General features: G+C 40.3%; 1 protein-coding gene across 3 annotated transcripts in view; it reads left to right on the forward strand.

The window, feature by feature from the left end:
* SLK (STE20 like kinase) overlaps positions 1–17,727 on the forward strand; it is a 107,340-nt gene that overhangs the window by 80,053 nt on the left and 9,560 nt on the right. Inside the window, exons 12-18 of one of the 3 annotated variants that reach the window (XM_089690264.1) lie at positions 348–527; positions 4,820–4,912; positions 5,913–5,984; positions 9,635–9,764; positions 9,869–9,993; positions 13,874–14,062; positions 15,505–15,630. In XM_089690264.1, the coding sequence (XP_089546390.1) occupies positions 348–527; positions 4,820–4,912; positions 5,913–5,984; positions 9,635–9,764; positions 9,869–9,993; positions 13,874–14,062; positions 15,505–15,630 (915 nt within the window). The remainder of the gene's footprint in view (positions 1–347; positions 528–4,819; positions 4,913–5,912; positions 5,985–9,634; positions 9,765–9,868; positions 9,994–13,873; positions 14,063–15,504; positions 15,631–17,727) is intronic. The other 2 variants (XM_089690265.1, XM_089690266.1) reach the window with 2 other exon arrangements.

Consider the following 17,727-nt stretch of genomic DNA (forward strand, 5'->3'; position numbering starts at 1 on the left):
AAAGCAAATGTCCAGAGACTTTCATAAATTCTTATGCCATATGAGCCACTATGAGCTTTTTTATGCTGTTCTTTCTGCCAGAGGTTCTGGCATTTTTTCAGCCACCTAGTTTGCATGGACCCTAAAGGACACCACAGGCACCACACTGACCTGCGTTTTATGAATTGTAAAAGGCAAGCACAGGGATGATGGTGGTGGTGGTGGGGGGGGGGTTACCCACTTACCCACTGTTTGTAATAAATAAGCCCCTCTGAGGTAGCATAGCATAATAATTGATGCTTTGCTATTCAGTAAATGTGATTCTTTTACAAAAAAAAAAAATGAGGAAATGTTTTGGGTTTTTTTAGGGCAAGAAGCGTCAGTATGATCAGGACATAGAGAACCTGGAGAAACAGCAGAAACAGACTATAGAACGGCTTGAGCAAGAACACACCACTCGTCTAAGAGATGAAGCAAAACGAATCAAGGGAGAACAGGAAAGAGAGTTCTCCAAATTCCAAAGTGTACTGAAAAATAAAAAGAAAGAGGTAAGGCTGTTCTGGCATAATGGACAGAATATTTAATTTGTTCTTTCAACTTTTGTAATTGTCACCATGAAATTTGAATCAGTTAAACTGCTCTGCACAGATTACTCAGCTCCAGTGTAGATTTTTCTCTTCTGGTGACTGGAGAAGTTTGTTCATGTTTTGGCTTCATATGAGAGCTGACAACAGTAGTATGTATCGCCAAACCTAGCTGATTTCACAGCGAGACATAACTGGTACCAAGAGCAGATGTGCTGAGATCCCTAACAAGCAATCAGATATCTGTTTTCAGTATTCTGAGTAGAAGATCATGATGGCGGCTAATCCATGGTTTATATTGGTTACTCTACATTCTTGCTAAATGTTAATTAAGCTTGTAAGGGTTTTATTGAGAGAGAACATTTTGTATATTAAAACAAATATTTAAAATAAAAATGTTATGAGTACCTATAATGTTCAGAAGGGTTTGGTCTATCAGGGTCAGTCCACCCAAAACTAGCCAGATGTTGAGTTATATCACGACGCATTATTATTTTGGCATTTGGCTGCCCAGGTCTACTTATCTGTTGTGGCTCCCCCAAGACTTCCAAGGTGGGTACTAAGCCCTTTAGACTACACCTGTAACTGAAGTTTAAACTTTAGTTTGATTTATTGTTTAAACAATAAATTCAATTTTCAAATGTTTCTTCTCAGTTACTCAGCTAAAGAAAAATTGCTGCCTGCCTATTCAAAATATGTTTGATGTGTGTTAACAATTTTAGCTTTAATAGGAATTGTTATGCTGCTTAGCCAGTCCAATAATTTAGACACCCCTGGTATATATAGAAGCACCACTATTGCCTATCCTAGCTTTCCAGTTGCCTAATATACCCCCACATTTATTAGGCACAGGAGATAATACTGACTTGTTTTAGTGGGGTGCAGAAGTAACACTAAATCTTTAAGTTAGACTAGGTTATAAGTTGGTCCCCTGCCCAGAAATATGGCAATAAAATGTGGTGTAAGTCTCAAGGCTGGCTATATTTACAAATCTTTTGGCATGTAAAACAATTTACTTATCCAACCCTTTTATATAGCAATTGGTACTGTTCATATTTGCATGAAAATTGAGGGGCCTTCTTAGGCCCCTTTTATTTAAAGCAGTCCGGATCAGATTCGAGGTAGGCGGGTGTAAACGGATGTAAGTCTGTTTACACCAAATGGTCTGTAGGGCTGAATGGGAGGGTCTGATCAGGTCTGCAAAAAAATTTTTTTGTGAAAGGGGCCTTGGCTCATTCTTCTAATGAGGAAGCTTAGAATATCTGTGCGGTGAAGGCAATAGAGCAGATGTTGTAAGGAAGGCTGAGCGATTATTGTAATGATAAATGCCATAAGTATTGTTTAAATAAGGTATTTAAATACAATATTTGGGCATTTACCATTTTTATATTAACAGCCCTGGAACAATGTTACTATTTTATATACAGTTTTTTTCATACATATTTTGTTATATAGTTTCAATATATCTATATATAACTGTTGTTTGTTTATATTGTGTAATAACACAACATTTTCTTCTTCCTCTCCACTTTGTGAGCTGCATTTTGAGTACTTTTTTTCCCCTTGACTTGGTGGTTGGGCCTGAAATACTGATATCGTTTCACACACGCAGGTGGTGTTATGTTCCATGGTCAGTGGTCTCTTTATACTGATCATTCCTAAGTCCCCTAGTGCACAAGTTTAACAGATCAAAGTGCACATTGAAAAGCAGTTTATAGGTACAAGTTGGCCTAGTGTTTTACCTTCACTGTTATTTATTTTATCAGACCTATATAATATAGTTTAGAGCAAAGCAAAATGTACAAAGGACATATTCCAGTAGCAAGCAGAAGTCATCTTCTACTGTTCTAATGTAACTTGATTCTGATTGGTTACTACCAGTAGTACATTCTTCTTGCTTATAGTGATGTTTTAGTGAATACATCTGTATGTATATTATGTTTAAACCTCACATAGTTTTTCCTATGCTGGCTCTAGCAATTTCCATTTGGGATAATTTTACAGTTGCTGAATAGTAAAGAAATAGAAGGAGTTGCCATGGCTGACTTGTTTTAAAAGCTTCAGGGCTTTGATTATTTTCCTGGCTTCCCTTTCAAGTGATCCTGGATCCAGCATGCAGAACAGGTTGCAAGAATTTTAAGACTTTAATGTCTACTTGCTATATTCCAGATCAGTGACTGGCTAGAGATATCACCAGGTCAGGATAACATTCTTGGAGCCTACACCTTTAAAAACATCTTCACAATGGCAGCTTTAAAACTGCTGTCCTCACAGGTTTGCTTTAAAAAAGACTCTGCCATCTTGTAACAAAAATTTAAAAAAGACTGTATGGAACAGAAGTCTTTTTAATACTTACCCGTGCCCTTGCCCCCTCCTCCATTCTCCTCTGTATTCAAGCATTACTGCTGAATAATTTTCTGCTTCCAACACCTTTGGGAGTATCAGATGCCTGGCCATCCTCTGCACCTTATGGTTCCTCTTGCAGTCCCCAACATCATGACAAGTCAGAAAAGTGATGTAGGGGCCAGCAGAAGAAACGGCAAACACAACAGGGCACAATGCATCTGCTTTTAGGAAGTGTTGGGTGCAGAAGATTATTCGTACAGAAAATGCCAAAGAGAATGGTGGTATAAGTAGCGGCACTGGTATGTATTAAAAAAACCTCTTTTGCATACAGTTTTTTAAAGTGATTTTATTTAGTTTTACTTTTCTTAGCTGGCAACAGAGTCACATTAAGGTCTATGTCTATCTTAAAAAATAATAAAATATAAAACCTTGAGTTTATAAACCTACAGGCTTTCTTGACGCACCTTGTTGTGCATTAATCATTTAGCAAGTCATGCATTTAAATCCTCCCTCATTATATATTTCAGTGAATATGTTGATTTTGGATGGCCATAACACAGATAATTGTTCAGACAATGTAGTTAGAATGTGAGCCTACATAGGCTGAATGGGCTACTATGTGAAGGTGAAAGATTTTAGTATGTCCAAATGTTATACGTAGTTCATTTTTGTGCGGATTGCATCACTAGTGTTAAACTTTGTGCACACAGGTATATTTCTATTTTTTACTAACTAAACCTATCTCGGTCAATAGAATTTTCTTTTATTATACGATGTAGAGAGCTTTTTTTTTTTCTCCTCAACGTTCTGCAGCTTTGCTCTGAGTTCTTTCTTGGTATATGGGTTTCTTCACATCACAAACCTCACATGCACAAACTGACCCTACATTACCACTATTCTGGACACTCAAACCAACAGTTATGAGATTTTACAAACATATAAAATGTATACTTTTACCATTAATGGGACCCACATCCAAGTCTGTTATTGTAGAACTGTACAACAGCACTGCTGTAGGTTAAGCAGACCTCCATGTGACTTTCAGTTTAGAATGTACTGATATTTTTGCAGTGCTGAATTGGCTATGATTATACCAATATACGTTCGTAATATTTTGATTGCATTTTAAAGCTAGTAAGGAAAAGCATAACCATATTTAATATTTTTTTATTTATTTAACCATGGACAAAACCATTATTTTTGTATTAGTTCTTATTAGTGCGGCTTGATGAGTAGCACAGAGGTACTTTATATCTAGACATTCTGTTTCAACATATTTAAGATATAAATGACCATACTGTGTCATTGTGATCAACTTCTAGCTAATGAGCCAGTCCACAGAAAACTGTTATTTTAGTTGTAGGGTAATTTGGAGCTGAAGCTTGGTTCATAGCTGCAGTTGATTGCTCCCTTCCCCCACTCCCACCATGGTGCCTGACTCCTATTGTCTCATAGAGCATCTCATTCCTGCCACAGCATTCTTCATAATGTCAAAAGAATGAATAGGATGTCAGGAATAGGAGCCTATCCCCCAGTGATGGCACCTGCAGCTGGAAACTATTAGTGGCAAGATCTTTTAGCTAAAGTCTTTTCACTCTTAATTGCACAAAACGAGAGGATGATTCAGTTCACCAGCATTTATCCACTTGTGAGATGTCATTTTAAGATGGCCTGATCACTTACATGAACGAAGGAAGCCTGTTTTTGAAGCATTAGGAAAATGAAGATGCATGTAGGTACATATAACAAATTCACATCGGTCATTGACTTAACATCATGCACCCTTCTTTCACTTGACATGTAACCCACTTCGCAGGCATCTGTCACATGGTGGTGTGGCTTTACTCTGCCTCATGCGCTTGCTCTAGAAAAATGGTCATATTTCCCCACCTTCTGCATGCTCATACCAGGTAATTAATGACGTGGAGAAAGCACCTAAAGAGCAGCGAAAAGACCTTTTGAAACGCAAGAAAGAGGAACTTGCACAATGGCAGCACACTCAGGTAACAGCATATGCTTTGTGCTACTAAATCCAGAGAAGCCATCTAACATTTTTCTGATTCTGTAGTGGCCAATAAACATGTCTGTCCACTAACATTGTCATGTCCAACTAATCCAACTGATTCTTAATCACTAAACAACATGTGCCATACTAGATTACTAGATAAAAAATACAACACCTGCAAGAGGAATGGTATGGTTTGGTATTTTCCTTCAAGTCACAGGTTTGCCTTCTCATAGTTGAAACCAAAGTCCTGAATCTTTTCACAGGTAACTGGTATTGTTTACTAAAGCACAATAGTAACTTATAGTAATCTTTGTGTTATTGAATGTGTCACAAACTTACACTTTTGAATTAATGAAGTGTTCTTTTGGCATGTTTCTGGTATTGCTGGATTTGATCTTTTGGTAATAATGGTAAATGCAGGGATGGGTATTTTGGTGCCATTATCAAAATGGGGAAAAATATGAATTCAATAGGCAATGGCTCCAGTGACTGGATCATTGATAATGTGCTTCAAGATCCCTGAGACATTTGATGAGGCTGATCGGTGGGTATTAATGTGGTCCTGCCATGGTAGAAATTAGTCACTTTGTTCCCTTCTTCTCAATACCTTCTGGGGTGGGAGCGGGCATAAACTATCTTGCCCCATCTTGCAGTATGCTGAGAAATTTGAGAAAACACTCTAATTTCCTTCCAATATTCAATCACTTCCTCTGACTCGGGAAGTAGGGCAGAAATGTCAACAGGTAAGCTCTGGCGTTGGTGCAAAGGAGCCAATAATTAATTGGGTATTTCCACTGTGGTGCTTTTTATTGTCTAGACCTTCCAATGCACATATGGCAAATTCCTACAGTTTTCTGTACTTGCTGACCCTTAGTTGAGCACCCTAGGTGCTACAACTTTGTATTGCATCCACTTACCCTCTCTAAAGGATAAATGTCATCTGTTGCTTTTAGTCTGCCTCTCATGTTGTGGCTGTATTGTATTCTGATCTGCAGGGTGTTGCCCAGGTTATGATTCAATCTTTTCAGTTGTCATCATGCACTCTATTCAACGCCCAAATGCAGGATGTAAGTCTTCTGCTTGAGCAATGCTGTTTTTAGGTTTGCAGTTTGACTCTCGCATGTGTGTGTTCAGTTAGGATCATGGGGAATTTTCTAGGGCAGCTGTTGCTAAGGGAAAGAATTGTGTTCAGTGACTTCAAAATACAATTCTTGGGGTTTAATATTGTTTTTTTACTGTTGCACCATCTTTTTCAGTGCAGCAGTTCTTTTAAAGTCTCCATCCAAACAAAAAATATAGTTAAATCACCTGTGTAAATAACAGATTCATAGCATTCTGTTACGAAATGTGGCTGTCTATAAAGCCTGGTACACGTGCTGAATAGCAGCCAATTCCTGTTGAATTTGGCCCTTGTGTACAGCAGCCTGTCAGACAGAAGCCATCTGAACATTCGACTTCTGACGAAGGGGCATGCTAGAAAAACATCTGCCGGTTTACATCCGATCAGCCATTAGCTGCAAGCGCTGATTGGTGTGTTCTGGTGGGCAGGTGGGCAGTCCCCCTGATAGAACACAATAACTCTCTCATAGTACAGAGACCTCCTTGTGCGCCTCCCCCCCCCCCCCCCTTTTTTTTTGTTCTGCCTGCTGGGCTGAACGGAAAAAATAAACTCATAGTGTGTGCCAGGCTTAAGGCTTCCTTAAGACGTTTGCTTTTTAGGCAGGTGATTTATACTCTACCCAAATTAGTTTAGATCTTTGGGTGGAGATAACCATGAAGTCTGCTCCTGTCCCTTCATCTTTGTATTTTTTTACGTCTATTCAACAGACTTGTGAGACTGGATTCCCAACAATTGCTGTGGCGATATATAGCATGTGTTGAAATATTAATTAAATGGGAAGGTCTGATCTTAAAAAAACAAAACCTAAGAAATCATGAGGCTTCTTTTCCTTGCTGATGCTTGGGTAGAGCATATGTACAAAATATGTTCTCATCATTCATAAAGTAGGTAAAATGTTAATGAGATGTATTAAGTAATAACGTTTAGTTTACAATATTTCCTAACAAAATCCCTTTCGGATATACTGTACATATTTTCATGCTACTGATTTGGCACACTTATTTCCCAGCATTGTTACAAGTTCATAATTTTGAGCATTCCCCAGAATAATAATTTGGCACCCAACAAGCTTTCTGAGTAGGAGCTATAATAAAATCTGCTTGGGTGAATTATTCATGCTGGTGCTATAAAGGAATTGCATTTACTTAATATTGTCATGCTACGTAGTGCAATGCGTGGGGTGGATCTTTTGAGAGCAGCTAGCTTGGTTCTTGGTTCGTAATTATTCTGGTCTGACATTTCTGCTGATTAGACGTCATGCTGGTAAAGTCAGTGCTATTGTTTGTTTCCTTTCCATTCACTTAAATATTAAACATTTTTATATAAAAATAGATTAAATGGATTTACATTTGCTGTGCATTTCTGTTTGCTTTTAAAATACTTTGTTCTTTCTTGTAAAAGGTAACAAAACTCTTTAAGATATTAATCTATCCTTGAGGTCTATGCAGTGCTCTAAGCTTAGTCACTGAGAAATGTGTTCCACTTTGTCATGAATGCTTGCAGTGATTAACATGTACCAATGAATGTACATAAATGCAGAGCAAGATAAAGCAGAGCTGCTGTCAATAGCAAGGTTCGATCTGTTGCATTAGCACTGCAGGCAAGATTGTACTCCTGCTTGGTTGTTATGCTGGGGAGTCCTATTTTACCTTTTTTCTCTAAATTCTTGAAATGGCTCAGAATTAATTTGAATACTGCAGCATTTTAACCAACATATTCAAAATTAATATTCCTGTCCAGTGATCAAAATACAGGTACTAAATTTGAGAGATTACAAATTCAATTAGCCTTTTGATCTGCTGTCCCGATTAACATTTGACAGGCTTAGTACATAACTTGGAACTGCAATGCTTTATGACAGTGAATGGCAGTGTAATAGGGATTATATAGGAGTTATGACAGCAGCTGAAAATCACTTAACTGTATGTATGTCACGAGGTGGGACCCTTTAATCAGTGACTCTGTAGATGATTACTTTGTGTGAATTGACCTTGCTGTATGTGGATATATTTGAAGGTGTCCTATCTTTCTTGTGCTGGGTACTGTAGTGCTGTCCTTAACCACTTGCCGACCGCGCATAGCCGAATGACGGCTTCACCGCGGCCGGCCAGTTCTGAGTGGACGTCATATGACGTCCTCCCAGAACGCGCTCTCCTGCGCGCCCCAGGGGACGCGCACCCGGCGATCTCCGTGATCGCTGTGTCCTACGGACACAGCTGATCACGAGATGTGGTGAAAGGCCGATCCCACCGGCCTTTTACCACGTGATCAGCGGTGTTCAATGACACGCTGATCACAGGAAAATGCAAGTGCCGGTTCTCGGCTGCACTTTCCTCACGCTGTCAGATCGTGAGGAAAGTACTGCCGAGAACCGGCAGTTGTCAGAGCGGGGATCGGCACCGATCATCAGGGCACTGATGATCAGTGCCCTGATGATCGGTGCCCAGCAGTGACCCCCGCAAGTTCCGATCAGCTGTGCGCCCACTAGCCCCGCCCACCCATTCCCAGCAGTGCCCCCACCTGTGCCCAGCAGTGCCCCCACCTGTGCCCAGCAGTGCCCCCACCTGTGCCACTCTGCAGTGCCACCTACCTGTGCCCAGCAGTGCCACCTACATGTGCCCACCTGTGCCCACCAGCGCCACCCACCTGTGCCCACCAGTGCCACCCACCTGTGCCCACCCACCAGTGCTGTCCACCAGTGCCACCCACCAGTGCTGCCAGTCAGTGCCACCAGTCAGTGCCCAGGGGTTGTGCCAGTCAGTGCCGCCAGTCAGTGCCCAGAAGTGATGCCAGTCAGTGCCGTCTATCAGTAACCATCATCAGTGCCGCCTATCAGTGCCGCCTATCAGTGCTGCATATCAGTGCCCCCTAATTAGTGCTGTCTATCAGTGCCGCCTATCCGTGCCACCTCATTAGTACTGCCTATCAGTGCCCTTTAGTGCTGCCTATCAGTGCCCATCAGTGCCGCCTATCAGTGCCCATCAGTGCCGCCTCATCAACGCAAATCAGTGAAGGAGAAAAAATACCTGTTTGAAAAATTTTATAAAAGAAACAAATAAACTTTTTTTTTTTTTTTCAAATTTTTTGCACTTTTTTTAATTTATAGCGCAAAAAGTAAAGCGCCCAGTGGCGATTAAATACCACCAAAAGAAAGCTCTATTTGTGAGAAAAAAATGATCAAAATTTCATATGGGTACAATGTTGCATGACCACGCAATTGTCAATCAAAGTGCGGCAGCGCTGAAAGCTGAAAATTGGCCTGGTAAGGAAGGGGGTATAAGTGCCTGGTAGGCAAGTGGTTAAGAATGTGATGTAGTCAGTGGGAATACTAAAATCCTTTAAATGTTCACAAACGCCAACATAATATAGAAATACTCACAATTTACCAAATTGTTTGTCTGAGTTTGATGTATTTCCAATTTATGCTGATTTTTAAGAGTAACTGTTGCTATGACATAAGCAGTAGTTTTGAGATGTGTGTGTACAGCACATGTGCTAATTGCATTGGTTAAATACATTTCAGAAACCCCTGACTGATAACTGATTGTGGCTCTCTGTAAAATAGTTCTGGAAGTAACTTTAAAAATGCCTTGATAGGAACAAGAGTTTGTAATGAAGCAGCAACAGGAGTTGGATGGATCCCTGAAGAAGATTATTCACCAGCAGAAGATGGAGCTGGCCAACATAGAGCGAGAGTGCTTGAATCATAAGCAGCAGCTCCTGAGAGGTACATATCATACAGATCAATAAAATACACCCTACAACCTGACAATAATCTAGACCTTTCATTACCTGTCATTTTGGTCTGAATGTTAAAAATGTTTGTTACAGCACGGGAAGCTGCAATTTGGGAGCTTGAAGAACGTCATCTGCAAGAAAAGCACCAGCTGCTGAAACAGCAACTAAAGGATCAGTATTTCATGCAGAGACACCAACTACTGAAAAGACACGAGAAGGTATAGCATATCTATGAAACTCAAATGCTACAATTGTATTACCATGTAGCTTTAGGGATACAAATAAACAGGTAACCCAATTACTGGACAGTTTATAAAATACGTCAAATCTTATGATTAGTCTACTGGATTCCCCCCTCTCTTTTTTTTACCCACTTTCCACAAACAGATGGTCAGCTGGGGTTATCTCCAGCAGTCTGAGGACACCAATAGCTTTTGAAATCAAGTCCTGAGCCCTTAGCTGAGATGATAGCCTGTGTTGCTAAATAGTTTGGATCAGTTGTTGTCTTCTGCAACATGTGGCTCTTGACTACATTTAGTGGAGCTATCATCTGTCTCAAAGAAAATACTTAGTGAATGCTTTAAAGTGATTGCAAAGCTTATTTTTTTAATTTTCTTAAAATATACATGTTATACAATACCTGCTTCTGTTTTTGCACATAGAAGCCCCAATCCGCTTCTTCTGGGTTCCTCCTCCAGCGCTCCAGGCTCCCCCGGCGTGTTCCCTCGTAGCAAGCTGCTTGCTATGGGGGCATTCATACATGCTCGCTCCTGCTGCTGTATCTGAGCCACTGAGCGAGGGAGCCTCGGATTTGTGCACATCGATGGAACAGGATCGGGCTCAGGTATGTATTTAGTGGGGGCTGCAGGGGAGCAGCACACAGAAGGTTTTAAACCACTTTAGGAGGGCCATTAGAAACATCATAGCTTAGAACAATTGGGACGCTGTGAAGTGCTGGAGTGAATGACCAGACTGATGAATGAAATTTCAAAGGAACTCCTTTTCACATATGCATTTCTGCAGGTTAGAGAACCTTAGAGCAGCTGGCTGCTGACTGTTTCACACATATGTCAGCCAGGTTGGAGAGAAGATTGTTGTGCTGCTATTGATGGCTTGCTACCCATCCTTTTGTGACATCTGCCTGTCTGTGACCTGCTTAAGGCTGTTATAGGAATCTGGCATTTTTTTTCAATGCCTCTAAATGCAGTTCTGTGTTAGCTGATGTCGCCATGCACAGCAGGTGTTTAGATCATTTTGTGAAGAGCAGCATTTAGAGGCATACAAATTGCACCAAAGCTGCATTCAGAGAGGAGCTCATGAGCATAATAAGAGCTTAAATGCATTCTAATGACCAGAATATAGAATTTATGCTTAGTTCCTAGATTGTAAGCTCCAAGGAGCAGGTCCCTCCTATCCCTCTTGTATTGAACTGTATTGTTGCTGTATTGTCTGCTATTATATTGTAAAGCGCTGAGCAAACTGTTGGCGCTATATAAATCCTGTATAATAATAATAATAGTGACATACACAACAATAGTGCCATATTTTCAGCCAAGTTCTGGCAGAAAAAAAATCCGGCATATTTGGAGCATAAATTCTTAGCCCATTTGCATGAGGCCTAACTGAACATTTGCTACATTACATCCCCAGCATGTGTGAAGTCATGCATATTTAAAATGTATGGGTTGCCAAACGTTAAATAATTTAATTATATATTATTATTTATTTAATTTAATGTTGTCAAATAAAGGTCTTTTTTTTTACTGTCAAAAATGGGTGAGCTGACAGAGGGTAGGGACAATAATGTGATATTGTAACATTTATCCTTGCCAAGCTCAATATGCTGGGTTTTGTTACTGCTTGCTACTCCTGTAGAAATAAGAACTTTTTAAAGCTGAAGTTTAGCTTAAATAAAAACTCCTCACAGCTTTAGTCACATTGCTTACCTGAATGAAGGATGGCTCAAGTTGTTCAGGCAGCTGGGTGTAGGAAGAATCTTCACCTCAAGGATGTGCAGTCCTCTTCCTGTCAGAGCTATAGGCAGAACACAGGTGAACACGCCCCCTCCTTTGTCCTCTTCTATTGAGAAAAGTGTTTTCACTGATTACACTGCTTGTAACATGATCTGTGAATGGGGAGAGAGTCTGATCAGTCATAGGATACTCTCTCCCATTTACAGATTGTGTTACAAGTAATGTAAACCGTGAAAGAACTTTTCTACAAGAGAGGAGGAAGGAGGGGGCATGTCCCCGTTGGACCATTTGTACTGCTGTTCTGTCAGAAGTCCTAAAGCTATAAGCCATTGCAGCACTGGAAGTTCAGAGAGATCACATTCATCCCTGTAGTGAAATATTCTCCGGGATCCAGCTGGCCTGCACAGCTTAGGACATACATCATTGCAGGTAGGTTATGTGACTAAAGCTGTTGGGATCTTTTTATTTAAGCTCATTTTCTGCTTCAATCACTTAAACCTTATTATGAAATTCCAGTTCATAGGTTATTTTCTTACTAGTAATGAGTGGTCAGTCTGGGCACGTATCCTTAAAGTGGTTCTAAAGGATTAAGGGTTTTTACCTTCATGCATTCTATGCATGAAGGTAAAAAGAAAAAACCTTCTGTATGTAGTGGCCCCCCAGCCCCTCTAATACTCACCTGAGCCCGATCTCGGTCCAGCGATGTGCACAGGAGACGCGCCTTTCCCTTCTCATTGGCTGAGAGACAGCAGAAGGAGCCATTGGCTCCTACTACTGTCAGTCACAGCCTGTGAGGAGGGAGCTAGGGATCGGGCCCAAGTCCCTCTCTGCTGTGTCTTATGGATGCAGAGAGCGGGGCTCAGGAGCAAGCACATACCAGTGCCCCAAAGCAAGCAAATTACTATTAGGGCACTGCTCAGGCGGGAGGAGCCAGAAGTGCCAGCGGGGAACCTGAGAAGAGAAGGATCAGGGCTGCTGTATGCAAAACCATTGCACAGAGGAGGTAAGTATAACATGTTTGTTATTTTAAAATTATTTTTAAAAAGCCTTTAGTATCTCTTTAATGTTGTACATCCCAGGATGCACGTGTCTGGAGTCCAGAGATTCAAATGTAAAAGCTTTCTTTCCTACACCCTCTAAGTGTGTATATTTGGTCCTGTTGTAGCTCTGATGACTTGTAGATTGTTCATGTCTTTCTAAACTGGTGTAAAACTACAACTTCGGGCAAGCCGTGCAATGCAAAACTTAAATATTATGTACAAGACAGAGTATCAGGGCATTTCTGCCCATATAATTTAACAGCAGATGGAAAGCCACAGGTTGGAAAAGGTTAACACAACACCAACTCTATGAACAATATCACAAAGCATGATAAGAATCCACAGAATATCTGCTACACCCTTTATACTTTAACTGCTGTCAGTTTTAATATAGCCATGCTTTTTGTCCTGCCAACTACCCACTTGTGAGAACTTGTAGCTGCAGAGCCAAAACAAGGGTACAGGAAATTAGTAGAAACATAGTGAACCTGACAATCCATGTAATTGAGGCTGAACTTCAAGCAGATTTAATACAATAATATAGTTTTGTGTTAATAAAACATTTTTAAAGGGCAGATTTACCTTTTAAAAAAAAAACTCTCTATAGCCCCCCTTACCTAACTTAAGCTAGACCCTCCTGCTCAGGTGTTTACTTACCTTTATGTAATTATGGTGGCCCCTTACAAGGTTACCACCTCTGTGTGGAAATCTTCTCTGGTGCTGCTTAGTAACCTCATTTGGACTCAAATAGGGCTGCATACCGTATTAGGTGTAGAACTTCAACGCATCCATATAATTGGTGAGTTAATGCACAGTCATTTCCAGAAAGGATTTCTGCAATAAGGCTGTACATTTTCCAGGAAGGTTCTAACTTACAGGGGGCAAGGAGGGTTGAAGTACAGCAAAGAAAAGTAATTGTACAGATGTGGTGGACTTAAAAACTTATCAGGTTAGCTCGTAGTACTAAAGCCTCAAATAACGTGTTCTTAGATTATATTACTTTTGGGGTGACTTTTGAATCTGTCTGCTTTCGTTAGAGGTGGTTATCTAGGATCATATTCTACTTATTATGTTGTCATCTGCAGGAAATGGAGCAAATGCAAAGATATAACCAGCGACTAATAGAAGAACTAAAAAATAAGCAAACTCAGGAGAGGGCACGGCTGCCAAAAATTCAACGAAGTGATGCCAAGACTCGTATGGCTATGTTTAAGAAAAGTCTGAGGATTAATTCATCTGGATCTCCAGAGCAGGACAGGGAGAAGATTAAACAGGTAAAGCTGTTTGCACATTGTTAGTTGTCTGTGAAACCAGGAGTCACTACTAGGGACATTTTAAGAATATATTGACACTTCTATGACAGAACCAGGCAATACAAGTGATTCCCTCAACTGAGAAGCATCTGACTTGCCTATGGTTAATCATGAGCCCTTCAGAGGTGCTCTTATTGCACATTTTCTAATATGTTGGAAAATCACTCTGTGAGGAGATTGGTTTGTTTTTCCCAATTCTATGGAGTAAAGAGAAGGTTGAAAAGTACTGAGTATGCTCCTTCAGCCCTGAGTCATTGCCCTGGACCCAGTCAATAAAGGATGGGCAGATTGCAACGATACTGTTTTTCCCAGATATTCTTTGTTGGTGTTTTTACTGGCCTTCATTTTATGTGCAATAAGGGCAAATGTAAGTTTACTTTTCTTTATTGTCTATATTTACATAGAATTTCATATTGTAAAAGTCCCACAATAGATGTATTAGGGGCAGTTTGGGGAGAATCCAACTAACCTACCAGTTTTTGTTTGGGTTATGGAATAAACTGTAGGTTTTCTCTGTGTGCATCTCCTTTGGGTAATACAAACACATTGCAGATAGGATTCCTGAAGGAAAATGAGGACCTAGCCCAGGGGTCTCCAAACTTTCTAAACAAAGGGCCAGATTACTGTCCTTCAGACTTTAGGGGGGGGGCCAGACTGTGGCCAGTGGGAGTAGAAAATGCCCCAGTGTCATTGGAAATAAACCATGCATCAGGCTTGGTTGCCAGTGGAAGTAACATTTCTCTCCTAAGAAAATTACCTAGCACGTGGTCATTAGGTGGAGGAATAGAGCCTCACCATTGATATTGATGAGAAGAATAGTGCCCTGTCATTGGTGTCAGTGGAAGAAATTGTGCCTCATCATTGATGCCAGTGGGAGGAATAATGAACTATTGGTGTCAGTGGAAGGAATAGTGCCCCATCACTGATGTCAGTGGGAGGAATAGTGCCCCATCATTGGTATTAGTGGGAGCAATAGTGCCTCATCATTGGCATCAGTGGCAGAAATAATGCCACATCGCTGGTGTCAGAGGGAGGCACACTTCCCCATAGTTAGTGTCAGTTTGTAGGAATAGTGCCCCATCGTTGGTGTCAGTGGGAGAATTCGTGCCCCAAGGGCCTCATCAAGGCCTGCAAAGGGCCGCGTCTAGCCTGTTGTCCACAGTTTGGAGACCACTGACCTAACTTCTAGTTTGCAAGGCCTGACATAAACCACCATTCTGCTTATTTTTTCATTGTTTTTCTTCAGTGATGAAAGCATTAACTATCATTTGATGATTTTAGCTGTTGTACATGAACAATGAAGTTTATTAATGAAATTATGTTAATTTTAGCTCATTGTAATGTTAAAGTAATTTCTAAGGTCCTAAATATTTTTTAAAAAATATTTTTCCTAATATTTCTAGTTTGCCGTCCAAGAAGACAAGCGACAAAAGAACGAGAGATTGGCTCAACACCAGAAACATGAAAACCAAATGCGAGATTTGCAGCTTCAATGTGATGCCAACATCCGGGAGCTGCAACAGCTACAGGTTAGAACTATGTACTGGGAATCTCTGGTGTAGGTCTTGCCTGATGATTAACGGCAGCAGGGCACATAGTGGTATATCCCTATAAATGAGCAATATAGATTGGGGGATAGAATGACGTTTACTTGTTTTTATTGACAGCTAGTAGGTAAAAATCAAAATTGAAGGTGGAGTATACCTGAGACTTTCCTGTATCAGCACAGATCTGATCATTGGAGGAGAACAGGCACATTTCTAAGTGCAGCCAGAAAACTGATCATGCTGTGCTCTCATGCCTAGTATGGTCAGTTTTTAATAAAAGAGCAAAGTAACTGGCAAGAACACCAATGATTTCACACAAAGAACGCAATACAAAGAGAACAGGATACGTTTTCTTACATGTATATGGTGCAACAGGCACATATTAGGAATATGAAATTTTGGGTTGATATATTTTAAAGGGCTTGTGAGGGTAGCCTCAGTTTGATATCCGCTTAAGATACTTCTGAGATCATTCAGAATTAATTTAAAGGTGCATTTGCCCTGCTTCCAGTGGATATTTCATTCCCAATGACTTGTATGGGGAATGTAAAACACATCTGAAGATTTAAAGTTTTTTTGGAAAAGGCCCTAATTAAGATACTTGTGATTCAGCCGTTTCTACTGTGCTTTATGGGCAGCTCAGCTTAGGGAAGGTGACAGCACTTTTCAGGCTGCTGATATGGGGACTCCATGTCATGCCCTGGCCTTATAACTTTTCTTTAGACTACGTCTGAAAGTCACCCACCATAAACTCTTCCTTTCTATAAACCAACTTTGTATCTTCTCTTCACACATTTGTTTGCACAGCTAACATTTAAACATATTCAAACATTTAGCCACTATGTCACAACTAACTGTAGAGATCAATTTCAGGTCATCAGTGTAGATGACCTAAACATTATTTCATGGGTGCTGAAGAAACACACAAGTGAGCTAACTGATGTTTTTGACATAAAAAGCTAGTTATTAAAGGAAATTTATAGTAATTTTGTATGCTTTTTACATGTGCTCAGGGCTAAAAATAGGAAATTCTGCTTCGGGGCAGGAAGCAACTTGTGTTAAATGCTTATTTGAATAATAAAGATTTTATGGAACAATAAGAATTTTATATAAAAGATTAATTTAGGAAACTAGAAAAGCTACAATTTCTGGGGAAATTGTGTGACATGTTCTTGCCTCCACCGGTAGTCTACAACTGGAGTGGGCGGAGTAACTGGGTGGAGTGGCTGGGTGAGTAACTTGTGTGGTTGGAGTGGCTGGAGTAACTGTGAAAAGGTTGGACTGGGCAGAGTAACTTTATGGAGTGGGCAGAGTAACTGTGTGGAGTGTTTGGAGTGAGTAAAGATAGTAAACATTACACTAACCAATTGAATGATCAAATTTAAAAAGTGCACATGGCAAGCTTGATAGAGTGAGAAATGCATTTCAACTTTTATTTTTCAGCTCACACTCTAGCTTTTGTCACTTTGCTGCCTGCTCACACACCTGGGTTCCTATGGCAACTCACTCTACAGCAAGGGCAGAGAAGAGCTTTTAAAAACAAACTGCTCCAACTTGCTCACTTCACTGGTGGTTGCCATCTTCAAACAGTTGTAGTTTAAAAATTATAAATCCTACACTGAATAGCTTTATATTGTGAGAATCACAAGACCCAGACCTACATTTTGATGAATAGTATGTCTCTGAAATATTAAAAATGAAGGCACAGTCGCAGTTTAGAAATTGCCCTTCAAGTTTGAGGTGGCTAGAGTGGAGTTTCAATGAATGTCAATGGGCGGCGTGAGTTGCAAACAAATGGTCATATTGTGAAACCTATCAGGACTATGGCTTAGCCATGGACATTTGTAGTGGCAGCAGGGATAGCTGAACGTTTTGATATAAGATTTGTGTAGATGGGCCTGAAAATGAGGGAGTGATGTCAGTTTAGAAATCATGTCCTGATTTTTCAGCTCACACTCTAGCTTTTGTCAGCTCCTACTCTAGTTTTGAACATTCCGCCATTCATTCCTATAGGACCAATTTCACCACAAAAACGACGATATATCGTGAACCATTCGGCGAAACGTTCCACAAAGTAAT

The sequence above is a fragment of the Staurois parvus genome, unplaced genomic scaffold (genome assembly GCF_062004578.1).
Source record: "Staurois parvus isolate SC_StPar_1 unplaced genomic scaffold, SC_StPar_1.0 ptg000525l, whole genome shotgun sequence".
Taxonomy (NCBI): domain Eukaryota; kingdom Metazoa; phylum Chordata; class Amphibia; order Anura; family Ranidae; genus Staurois; species Staurois parvus.